We start from the raw sequence: 13,301 nt of genomic DNA, 5'->3' as shown, positions 1-13,301 counted from the left end.
CTGTCCTCATTGTTAGTGCTTCTCCTCCGCTTCCTTCTTATCGATGGCTCATTCTCTTTGCTGTCTTCTAATTTTTCCCATATGCTTTTCAATGTAATCATTGTTAATTTCCCTTTAGAACTTGGCTGGGTTGCCTTAGGATAGAGTTCTCTTAGCTCCTTGGTACTCCAACTCATTCATCCGTATCTATCATTTTCATAAAATTACTAAAAAGATTTAGCATTTGCTGGACCTTTTCTTTCCCTCAGGGTCAATGTACTTTCTCAATCAAAGCCCTGAATAACAACATGAGATTAGCTGAGACAGTCTTTAATAAGTAATGAACAAATTAAAATCAGCAATTGCCTCTCCAAACCTATTCCTGTCTCCCTGGGTGATCCCCAGGGTTCCATTCTCTCTCCCTCTCTTTTTAACCACTTCATGGAACCCCTCATCCTCATTCTGAAGCAAGCAGGAATCAACTACTACCTCTCTGCTGACAATACCCAGCTTTACTATAAAATCAAATCCCATGTTGACATTCTGCACCTCAATGATGCCCTAAGATTCAATAATGGTTCCATCTCAATCACCTTAAACTCAACCCTAAAAAAACGGATGTCATTCTCTTCGCTCCTAAAAACAACCGGCTCCCCATTCAACACTGGATCTCTGACCTTAAAGCTCTTGACTGCTCTTTGTCCACCTCTAACTCAGTTAAATCACTCGGAATAAGCATTGACCAGAACCTCAGCCTTTCTCCCCACATAAAAAACACTCCAGAGGCCGCTCTCTTCTCTACATCACCTCAAGAAAATCAAACCCTTCATTCCTTTTGATTACTTTAAATTAGTTGTTCAATCTCTAGTACTCTCTAGATAGGACTATGGTAATGCCATTCTCTCTGGAACACCGAAAGTCAACCAAGCCCCAATCAAATCAGTCCTTAACCTCGTGGCTTGGCTTAGTTCGGATTGTAAGCGGTTTGATCACATCTCCCCCATCCTCAAAGATCTCACATGGCTTCCCATCGAAGGCAGATCCACCTTCAAGAATGTGTGCATTATGCATAAAGCCTTGCATCATCATACTCCATTGTATCTCTCTGACAAACTCCACAAAGCGGGCTGCTCTAGAGAAATGAGGAGCACAAATACTCTAATGCTGGTACCACCCTGTGTGAAAGTTGAAGAAATTGATGTACATAGACAGCATTCATTCCCCTTCTTCTCCCACTCCTCTCCCTGTGGGCACCATGGATACTGTAAATTATTGACCGTATCACCCTGCCAGTAAGAGCCCGTACCCATATGCATATGTACAGCCATTCTAGGCACCATGGCCTTTTTCCCATTGGGATCCCCGGCTTCCCTCCTGCGCTATCCTAAACCCCCCTCTCTTATGCGTAGGCCATGAAACCCTCTCCCCCTGTGCGACCCCGCTGCGAAAGGCGACTCTCCTGCTTGACCCGCACAAAACCCCCCCCCATTCCCTCTTGAAGAGGCATCCTTCGCCTTGGCTGACGTAGCCTGTGTCCACCCTGGTTACCCCTCCCTTCTCCTCACAAGGGCAAGTCATAAACCTTCTTCTTCTGCAAGGCCCTGTCCTTGAGAGTCACGGGCGCGCCTGACCAACACCTCCTCCCCTTCCATGAATGTCCCTCTGTTGACAAGCCTTCCCTCCGCGCTCGATTGTCCACGCGGCATGAATACCACTCCTTTGATGACCCCTTCCCCCGAGTCCGGCTGACCACACATGTCCGAGGCCATCGCCTAAGCCAGGAGATACCATTTACTGCCCTTATTGTATGAAGTCACTCCTCCTCAAGAGACCCACTATTGATCCTAGCCACCCCACCCCCTGGGCTATGATCAAGCGTACACATCCTACGAAACACTCAGCTGCGTGATTACCCTCCCCTCTTATCAGCAGGTCAAGGGTCCCCATTGTGAACGTATGTGGAGTAGGATCACCACGAGGATTATAGGGATGTCTTTCTTTTGCGTCATACTGTCCTGATTGTGTTATCAAGTGTTCTGTAAGGTATAAAAGCAAGAGTCTCAGCTCACTTGTTAGAGCACCTCCCGAAAGACACTGTGTTTCGTGTCCGAAATGACTGGCTCTCCTCATGAGAAATAAACTCTGTTCTTGATTCCTGCTCCCAGCGCCCGTCTCTTTATTTGGTAATTATTCAACATGGGAATTAAGAGGCGGTTTGCGCCAGCGGCCTGGGCATCGATAGGATTACGGGTTCATTTTCCACAATTGGCGTCCCAACGCGGGGTCCATCAGTGACATAAGGTTCGGTAAGAGAGATCCAGACGAAGAAGTGAACATCTAAATGATCGGGGCATGCCTGCCTTGAGAGGGCCCTCGCCCGGCTGCCGATCGACAGAACTTCACCAATTCTGAACGGACCTCTCTTGAGTGACCTATTGTCCTGACTGGAATCCCACAGGAATGCTACATGGAGTAAGAGAACGATCGGGCGCTGGAGGAGGAAGTCGAAGAACTGTCCGTATGGTCCGGTCCGGGTAAGATTAAGTAGGGTGTTTTTACGCCTGATTGGTAGGGTGGCTCTAACCACCTGATTGATTGATTGTTTGTATTGAAAATCGGTATTTGTATACCGAAATTGTTAGTATTGGTTCATTTAGCTTTGAAGGCTACTTGACATATTGGTTCTCTTCTGAGAACGAGACATTCTCTGTTTGCAAACAGCGGCGAATAGGAACGTCGTCCCTCTTTGCAGATAGAGAAGGGTAGGTAATGCAGACTTTTGTCCCCGGTATTAATCCGTCATGCCTACTTTTCTCCCCACTGAATTGTTTGAAGTCGATTAATAATCGATTGTTGTTCTTTGAGATCTTCCCTGTCTACAAACTGAGACGAGTAGAAATATTCTGTCTTCCTTTTTAGATAGCGAAGGGCAGGTAATGCAGACATTTGTCCCCGTTGTAATCCGTCATGCCTGTTTTTCTCCCCACTGATTGGTTGGTTGCCTGGACATTGTTGTTCCAGGAATTGTTTCGTTTGAGGTATTTTCTACTTGCAAACAACGTGGAATAGAAATATTCTATCTAGTCTTTGCAAGTAGTAAAGGGTAGGTTATGCCCCTTTGTGAATTCGTCAGTCCTACCCACTCCCCACTGTTTGGGGGGTAGCTCGCATGGTCCGCCCAGGAGACTACCCTTATGGAGGACATATGCTCCCAGCTCATGGGCCATTTAGCGGAAGTAGACCATCTGGTCCGTCCAGGAGGCTACCATAGTAAATGGAAGTACATCGCTCGGTCTGTCCAGGATGATACCCTAATGAAGGAATATATGTTCCCCTTTTGATCGATAATCTCGTTCCACCCCGGACCATTTATTCGAGGGAACTCGTCTGGTCCGTCCAGAAGTACCCCCTAGTGAAAAGGACACATAAAAAAAAAATATGAAGTGATCACCGTTCCCTACTAACAGAAAACTTTAGCTCGAAACACGCTAAGGAAAAGAAAGAAAAATAAAAAGAAATCAGGCTAAGTCAGTAACCCCCTGATGAGCTTTTGACTTCACTAAAAATAAGAAACATTAGAAATAGTTCGTAATAAGAAATATAAGATAGCGAAAAGTTTGACAGCAAAAAATAGCCACGAGGTAGCTAGGCTCTACTGCCTATTCTTGCTCCCAACATGTCTGCCTCATTGCCCGCCACGCCCAAAATAACGGTCACATGAAATAGAAACAATCCAATAGGTACCTACCCCCATTCCGGAAGCTCCCGAAGTGCAACAGGTCCGCGGTTACGCCCATCCGGAAGGCGAGGCCTCGAGGCACGAGGGGCTCGCCTGGCCACGGTCAGGAGGAGATGATGTTGGGCAGGCGGTCCAAAGAATGGCAGAGACCTCTCCTTCTCTCCTCTTCTGCTGCCCTGCAGGCCACGGGGGGGGGGGCTGTCTTGCCTCAGCCACCGACCACCCCCCCCCTTCTGTCTCTCGCCTGGTCCGACCCACGAAGAAGGCCGAAGCCGGGGGCGAGAATGGCGGCAAATCGAGTAGTCCCGCCACATGTCAAATTCCTGGATAGTTACAGGTAGTGCTGCCACATGTCGACGCCTGGACAGTTCCAGGTAGTCCCGCCACATGTCAAGAGAAAAGGGGGGGCTGTCTTGCCTCAGCCGCCGACCACCCCCCCCCCATCTTCAATAGCCAGCACGGCCAATATCGAAGCGACGGAGCCGAGGAACGGCGCGGGGTCGCTGGAAGGGGGAGGTGACGCGAACGAGCCTCCCCCACCTCCCTCCAGGTGGAGGCTTCCAGCGACACCCCAATGCTCTTACTTAAAGAGGGTCAACATCATAAAGCGGTCTTCTGCCCAGGACGGGCACACGCTCCATGCCTTCTCCCCTCAACCTTGAAGATTCTATAAGAGCCGGGGGGGCACCCCGATCCCTCCGCTTGGGTGCCCCCGCCCCCTTCACTGGGAACCACGACACCGGTGCAACTCCTGCCGGCACCAGCCTCGGATTGGAAATGGCTAAAATGCAGCCGCGGCACAGACTTGTTCAGTTCCGGAGGAACACCAGGATGACCCGGTAGGAAAATTGTTGCCGCCCTCCCCACTCTTTGACTCATGGTCCATATTTGTTAGACTGTTAACCACATAGCACAAAACTTTTTGAACTGCCAACGGAAAGTTCTGGGCCAACCCTGCGAGACTAGAGACACTCTGACTGTGCTGGAACTTGCCTGACCCCACCCAAAATGGCGCCGCCACAAAATGAAACGTATTTGAATAAACTTTGTTGCACCCTGATTGCGCAGCTTGTTGCCCCGAGATCTATATGCAGTTTTTGGATAATGAAAGTAGATATGAAGGATGTTGAGTATGTGCTTGGATAATGAATTGACTTAGGGTGGGTACTGATTATGATTTGGAAAATGAATTGGTGTAACTTAGATAACGAATGAGTATTGGATAATGAATTTATGAATTAATTAAAAATGAATTCTTGACATGCATCATGCTTGCTCTGTAAGGAATTTTTAATACGATTTTATTGCACTGCTGCACTTTATGTAATGAACTGCCACCAATTTCGTTTATTAAAAGTATTTTGAAAAAGAAAGCATGGTTGTAGCAGCTGCATTAATGAGTTTTGGATGCCCTACTACTGTGAGCGAAGAATAAGTATGATGAAGGATGTAGATCAGAAGGGATCAGATATTTAGCAGCTCCATTATGTGTCACAACCAGCCGGAAAAGTGTTTTAGCCGCTCTTAAATCGAGACCACAGAAATGCCACCTGACCGTCACCCTTGCACCCGATAAAGAGGGTTACGACCAAGTAGCTCATGTAGATACACAGATCGTCGATGATTATCTATCTGACACCACTGGTCCCTCTGGGCTTAAACGCCGAGATGGCAAGGGAATGCAGTACGAGGAGATAGGGCGAGTATGTGGTAGGTAAAAACATTTTTTGGACTACTACATGCTGATGTACTTTGAATGCTGCCCCCCCCACCCCTTCTTTTCCCTCCCTTCTGCAGGTCACGTCAGAACGTCGGCTGAAGTGTGGAAGAGCGACAGTCGGACCACCGACGAAAAAGGGAAAGAGGGAATATGTGTATAGTCGTTATAACGATAAGTTTTTAAAAAACGTAGGCTTAACATGACTGTTCCTCCTTAGGACATAGCGACTGAGAGGATGGACTGACATGGAAACTGGACAGGTACTGAATGACGAAAAATTGACTAGAAATGACGTGTTAAATAATGCAACTGGACGTTTGACTAGGTAGGGAAAGGACAAAGAAAAATTATACGGGTAAGGGTTGCCACGGCACCACCCGTCTAGGAAGTTAGAAATGTTGCTGATGTTCAAAATGCACTACCCCCTTTCTCACACTCTTATAGATATAGCCAAGCTGTCCGACTGTTCTCCCGATCAATACTTGCCGTTGCCTCAGCCTGGAGAACTTCCCACCAAAGGAAGGAACTGAAAAATGGTTTAAGATCCAACCATGGGTAACTAGCACGACCAGGTTAATTACTGACCGACCAACCGAGGTGTGAGTATTGGTAATTGGGAACGCTCGCAGGCGTGACAAGCGAGAAGGGAAAGGGGGGAAGGGTAGAAAGAGCTAAGCACGTAGATAAATAGGATAGTAAAGATACGTAGGATATACATAAAAATAGATCTTGTAGGTTAACAATTGTTTCCTGTCTTGTCGTGAATGTCTTGTATATGTGTAATACATGTGCCGTCTTCCCTGTCTGAGTTTGTGTGTGTGTAATGTACGAATTTATGTCTTCCATCTGTCTGTATCTGCGTGTTACCTGACCTTTGCTGTTCTGTGTTGTGCGCGCACTAAATGACCTATTTTCGTACACGTCTCTCTCTCTCTCTCTCTCTCTCTCTCTCTCCCCACCACCTTATCTGTCTCTCTCTCTCTCTCTCTTTCTACATGTCATACGTGTACCGAATGGCTCGTTTAGATTGCGGACGACTCTCGCTCTCTATGAGAGTCTCCCTATTTTCTCTCCCTCTTTTTGGTAAAACTGTACCCCACCGGTACCAATCTGATTTGATACATATTGAACGCGAAGGTGTTCAGCGAAAATTGACCGAATCTAAAATGATTGTATCTCGCCATATTACTGCCTCTCCTTTCTGCAAAATGAATGAACTTGAATTGGCTGAGAAGGAAAGGACAGGTAAGACGACTAAGGTCCCCCAAATCTGGCCATTTATAGGGGAACTGTATGTCAATGGCACCTTATGTCTGTTCTTCAGAGACGAACGCCAACGTCTAGATTGAACCCCCAATGCCCAGATTGCCCCACCCCCTTTTGCACCCAAGCGCAAGCGCCCGAAGCATCCCCGCCCCATTTTTGATAAACCCCAGTTGCTGTCCCGAATATAAACATGATGACCATGAGTAGCTGTTGACCCCCGAGAAAACCCTGTTTTGCCTGACTCTCGATGATGGCACCCCCCCCGCCCTGTTTGAAAAGGTTAGCCAGTCCTGATGGGAAATGCTCTGTAATGCTGAATATGATGTAATGCACAGTTGATGGGAATCTGATTTACCTCAATTGATTTATAAATAAGACGATGAATAGACCTGCCATGAACCCAGTAGGAATACTGACACATGCACTGCTTAGTAATGGACCTCTGACTGTGACCAATGAGCGTATCTCCCAAATGCGTAGAATTGAGGGAGGAATTCACATGCGTAGATATCTTCTTTTGCCATTTCTCTGAAACCTTGTCTTGTACCTATTCAAAGATTCACGATCACCGAAGGAGATGGGTCAGATGCGACATACAGCCTGACTGCAGATCTTGGGACACGTGTGACCCCGACCAAAGGTGGAGCCGCAGAGCAACAGGATACGGGACGAGACCGCAATTTCAACGTGGAGAAAGAAAAACGACGGGCCGCCTCGAAGCCCCCCCCCGCCTGCTAACCCACGTGTGCCTGGAGTCTCCGTCCCCCTTCTTTGGGCCCGATGGATGGGCCTGCCTGCTTGTTATCCTTTGCTCCCTTGGTCCCTTTTGTGTGTCCCAGGAACTCTGACCCAACTCCCCCCCTCTCTCTCCTATCGACTATTTGAACCACACTCACCCTCATTCCCACGTGACTTTTTGCCAAAGGAAGAACAGCATTCCACTGGGAATAGGGTGCTGCCATAGAACTATGGGTGCCGAGCATAAGGCGCCACCAACCGGATTGTTTAGGGAACAGGACTGTGGTCTAACAGCAGAGGACTGACCGCACCCTGCAACGCGAAAGGATAGGACTGAGCTGGACCTATAGCTCCACCGCCGGTGCTCAACAGCGCCAACGAAAGTACACGGACTAGAGCCTACCAGTGATGGCTCACTGATAAAAAGACACTGGGACGAAGAGATCATGTGTATTGAACTGAATTCCGCTCTCAACTACCTGGTCAAAATCGTTCATTGGTCAAATTTTTAAGTTAGAAAGATTTATGCTATGTAGTGCGTTTAATTGTTAGGAACTCAACGAAAAGCAATTTTCTATGTACTGCATTCTGCCCATCACCTTAACTGTCTGTGATTGTACGCCGAATGCTAGTATCGGCCAAATGCTAATTCATCAACGATGCATGTCTACCTGTAAATCCATCAACTGCTAGAATGACTGCTGTTATGTAAAAAGGGGCGACTGTGAAAGTTGAAGAAATTGATGTACATAGACAGCATTCATTCCCCTTCTTCTCCCACTCCTCTCCCTGTGGGCACCATGGATACTGTAAATTATTGACCGTATCACCCTGCCAGTAAGAGCCCGTACCCATATGCATATGTACAGCCATTCTAGGCACCATGGCCTTTTTCCCATTGGGATCCCCGGCTTCCCTCCTGCGCTATCCTAAACCCCCCTCTCTTATGCGTAGGCCATGAAACCCTCTCCCCCTGTGCGACCCCGCTGCGAAAGGCGACTCTCCTGCTTGACCCGCACAAAACCCCCCCCCCCCCATTCCCTCTTGAAGAGGCATCCTTCGCCTTGGCTGACGTAGCCCTCCCCAGCTGCACCTGACTGCCCCCGCTCTCTCATGTACTGGTCATCAGATCTCTCTCTCTCTCTCTCTCTCTCTGCGTAACTCTGTCCCTGTGTCCACCCTGGTTACCCCTCCCTTCTCCTCACAAGGGCAAGTCATAAACCTTCTTCTTCTGCAAGGCCCTGTCCTTGAGAGTCACGGGCGCGCCTGACCAACACCTCCTCCCCTTCCATGAATGCCCCTCTGTTGACAAGCCTTCCCTCCGCGCTCGATTGTCCACGCGGCATGAATACCACTCCTTTGATGACCCCTTCCCCCGAGTCCGGCTGACCACACATGTCCGAGGCCATCGCCTAAGCCAGGAGATACCATTTACTGCCCTTATTGTATGAAGTCACTCCTCCTCAAGAGACCCACTATTGATCCTAGCCACCCCACCCCCTGGGCTATGATCAAGCGTACACATCCTACGAAACACTCAGCTGCGTGATTACCCTCCCCTCTTATCAGCAGGTCAAGGGTCCCCATTGTGAACGTATGTGGAGTAGGATCACCACGAGGATTATAGGGATGTCTTTCTTTTGCGTCATACTGTCCTGATTGTGTTATCAAGTGTTCTGTAAGGTATAAAAGCAAGAGTCTCAGCTCACTTGTTAGAGCACCTCCCGAAAGACACTGTGTTTCGTGTCCGAAATGACTGGCTCTCCTCATGAGAAATAAACTCTGTTCTTGATTCCTGCTTCCAGCGCCCGTCTCTTTATTTGGTAATTATTCAACATGGGAATTAAGAGGCGGTTTGCGCCAGCGGCCTGGGCATCGATAGGATTACGGGTTCATTTTCCACACCTGGGTTAACAAGAAATCTACCCAGTTACGCTCTTTCTCCGGTAATGCGCCTACTATCTGGGACTCACTCCCCAAAGATCTACCCTGCATTCCCTCCTATCTCAGCTTCAAAAAAGATCTGAAGCGGCACCCTCTCAACAAATACTGGGGTCCTTATCCTGCCACCTAATAGTGTCTCAACCTGCCCATGACGGTGTTATGTTCTCATCACATTTTACCTGACTTACTACCCCCTCCTCTCATGCTCATGTATACTTCCACCGTCTCCCTACTTGTTCTCTTTTAATCACTGCCTACTCCTACATGCTATCTTCTCTCCCATCACCCTCCTCAGTCTCCCCCTAACTCCTCACTCTTCCCCCCTTCCCCCATCCTGACCACCCACTCTAGCTAAACTATTCAATTCTGGTTATGTACTAATTGTACTCTTTATTTTATTGTCCATGTATTTACTGTTCTTTGCATTTTTTGCTTATTATTTTGCACTTTTCCTTTTTGTACAATTGTTATATTGCAATTTATTTCCACTCCCAACCCTTGTAAAGCGCTCTGATACCTTTGGGTCTAGCCAACTCTATATAAAACCTTTTAAATAAATAACTAAATATGGTTCATCTAATCTAAGGAAACAATATGCCACACCTCTCTTCAGAATCAAACAATCCACAGAGAGGTTGAAATAATAGTTCGAATTTTGTTTGATAGAGGCAAAGCACCATTCCTGAAGGAGTTTGGGAGCACAGTTAAACAAACAGAACAGCTGACCCCAGTAAAGAAACAATAAGCAAGATGTGGACAAAATAAAAAGGCAAGGTTTAATTAAAGCCTTACCTGAAAATGAAAAAATACAGTTAGTATCAAAATTTACCTCCAGGATAGACAGAATCCCCTGAAACCCGATGACTGTATATACCCAATGGTAATTCTAAGTGGGACATTCAGAAAGTAAATGTTCAAGGGAAAAAACAATTTGAATATATATGTCTTGGACTAGGGCCAGTCCCGTGGACTAGAATGAACCAGGAGGCACAAAAGGGGTAACTAACAGAGGTATTAGTAAGAAAACAATTATAGGTTTTAAAAAGGTGATTGAGGGGAATGTTTGCCTTTCTGGGCCGAGGTTCAGTGTACCAAAACAAGCTGGGTCTCTAGTCTGCCCTACTGAAACTCCAAAGGCAGAGTTAAAGGGGTCTACTTGGCAAAAGAGAATACACCGTAGAACTAGGATGAAGTTTATCAAATTGTCTAGCTTGAAGATCACTCTTAGCCAAGGATGCTTTTAGGAAAAAATCTGGGCCTTCTTGTATTGCTTCAAATTGTCCAGTCTGTGGTGCCTTCACCCGTATAGTCAAACCACTAAATACAATGGTATAGGAAACACAGAAAAATAACGAGAGGATTATTCCACTCCCAATCTTGTCTTACTTTGGACACCCCATTTTAAGGACAAATGGACCATCTAGTACCATTTCAAATATTTCCTTTACTTAACCTTCCCATCGAAAAAAGGGTTGTGATGAAGGGGATTCCTCGCAGGAACAACCTCTCATTCTAGCACCATGTGGGGGCAACAATCTTTCTATTGCAGGAACTGCTATGGCACCACAGTACCATTCCTTAGCAAATTCTGGTTTGAGGTTATGCAATAAAACTCAAAGGGCCTACTGTATAGATATCAGATCAGACATCAGGTAGTTGCCAACTCCAAAGGACACCATGTTATGCCAATGCCATAACAAACCATTATAAAAGTCACTGAGATCAATTACCCCTTGTTTGAGTACTTTAATGCTTGGGTCCTGCTTAGGGTTTCAATATATGCAAGCCTAGTTAAATCCATGCCTAGACTCACAGTATGAATGAAGTCATGGAGTGATGAACAGTGGCAGTCTTATAAAAGGAAAGGATATCTCATGCTAGGACCAAAGCTATATCACTTACATTTCATTTGAAGATCAAGAGCTGGTGAGAAGCCCCACCACGTTACTGCTCCAAAGCCCTCGCCTGTTCCAGTGGCTGTCATGTCTGAAATCATAAAGAGAAAGAAAGGCTGTGTTTTACAGTAGCCAGTAGATTACAGCAGATGCTGGTGGTACGCATGCAAGCCAACTTCCTGATACTCCTTAAACAGAAAATGAGAAATGTTTAACTAAAACATTAGCTGAAATATGCCCTTTTGCCTATGCCATCAGAGGCAAGAGAGATTTAGAGAGATCGAATAGTAATTTGTGGGATTGGAATTTAAAGGTTTTATTTACAATATTAAGTTTTTCCATGGGGTGAGCATTTAAAATCACTGATGAATTCCTCACAGTACTGGGAACGCATCTTTTTCAAACTGCAATATTGGTTCAGGAACAAACAAGGTAAATTTAAGGGAGCTCTTGTTAAATAATTAAGGTATCACAATGAAACACACTCCCATGCATATATTTTTATATCAGCTGTGGGTGCATAAGCTATGCGTTGTCGAAAATACATGAGGAAAAGTTTGGAATTAAACAGTAACATTCTGATAGATACTTATAACCACATATTCCCTACCTTGTCAATAGCCACAGGTGGCGCTATCTAACTTTGCAGTGATACCGTACCTTCTCCAGAACTGATGGCAAACAGCTGTATACAGGCACTACCCCTACACGATTACACCAGTTTTATGTTTTCTGAGCCTTTTGACACCGATATAGAGCTCGGCACCCAACTTTGTTCGTTTTTACCAATGCACAGTGTGCTAGTGAAAGGTCCCCTCGTAAAACCACAGGGTTCAAAACATATGGCGACTGCCGGAAACTCATCTCTGTCACAATCAGGGATGGGAGGTAAAACTATACGTTGCTGAACATACAAAGCAGGATAGGCATGCTCTAAACATCTAACAAACACCTCAATGGTAGCATGAACTAAACCGTATCTGGGGTCCCTAGTCAGTAATCTGGTAGTTAGGTGTCATAGGCCTATCCATGGAAACCAAATGTTTTTGACTCAGCAGCATACTTCTGAGAGTTTGCTTCCTACAAGCAAGGTCAACCCCAATACAATCTCTTTTGTGCCTCCAGCCAGGAAATTAAAATGCATTGATGTTTTTAGAAGAGTTTCTTTCTTCAATCATGTTGGCCCTGATGTCCTTGAACATTGTCTGTATCCTGGGTCAGTACTCTCATACCCTAGGGGAAATGGCCAGCAAGATCTTGACAGGCCAATCTTGATGAACCCAGGAACGCCCTTGCCCAGACAATCAAAAGACGTGTAAGACACAGCAAATTATATGTATAGGCATTTATATAGCGCACTACTTACCCAGAGGGTCCCAAGGCGCTTCGACCGCTGCGAAACCCTTCCTGGCTTCCCTGAGAGATGGTCCCTTAATGGGTATCTCCAGGGTGAGACCAGGCATCCCCGGCGGTCTGGTGGGGCCGTTAGTGAAGATGAGGCAAGCTAATGCCCAGAGTTGCCGAGTGTGATCGCTGATCAGAGTGGGCACCGAGGCGAGAGAATTATCGAGTCCGCTGACCCTGGTCCAGAAACCTGCAGCGCCGGGAATCGAACCCTGGTCCCGGGCCGTCCTCTGCTCTCGGGTCTGCCGCCTCTAACCAGTGAGCCACACTACTTCACGTTATATATGTTGAGGGCCAGCCTAGCACAACGGACTACAGCGGTTTAGCCATTGGCACCAGTGTCATAATTAGGTGTCATGCCTGGATGCGTGCAATAATATTCTTTAGTGACACGTAGGAATTCCTTTTATGCCATTTCATGGTTCCAGGCTTTTATGTATTAAGGCTTACTCTGCAATGAAGCTTTCAAGACACCCACATTATAGCCCCGTCCTTAGGTTTACTTTCACCATGACAAAATTTTTACCAACAATACAGACCATTCAGAGGACACTCTCTGGGTGTTTTCTCAAGCCAAAGTGCAACATCAATCATAGCCTTTTGTGGCTAACGAGGA

The 13,301-nt window shown here is 46.5% G+C and overlaps 1 protein-coding gene across 1 annotated transcript in view; it reads right to left on the bottom strand.

Moving 5' to 3' along the window:
- DNAAF3 (dynein axonemal assembly factor 3) overlaps window positions 1-11,372 on the bottom strand; it is a 181,903-nt gene extending 170,531 nt beyond the window's left edge. The window contains exon 1 of the mRNA XM_086928685.1: window positions 11,289-11,372. Within this exon, the coding sequence (XP_086784811.1) occupies window positions 11,289-11,370 (82 nt within the window). The 5' untranslated portion in view covers window positions 11,371-11,372. The remainder of the gene's footprint in view (window positions 1-11,288) is intronic.
- Between the last annotated feature and the right edge of the window lie 1,929 nt (window positions 11,373-13,301).

This window comes from Lissotriton vulgaris, chromosome 7, assembly GCF_964263255.1.
Source record: "Lissotriton vulgaris chromosome 7, aLisVul1.2, whole genome shotgun sequence".
Classification (NCBI taxonomy): domain Eukaryota; kingdom Metazoa; phylum Chordata; class Amphibia; order Caudata; family Salamandridae; genus Lissotriton; species Lissotriton vulgaris.
The sequence above is the reverse complement of the archived record's forward strand: the minus strand, read 5'-3'. Positions and strand labels throughout refer to the sequence as shown.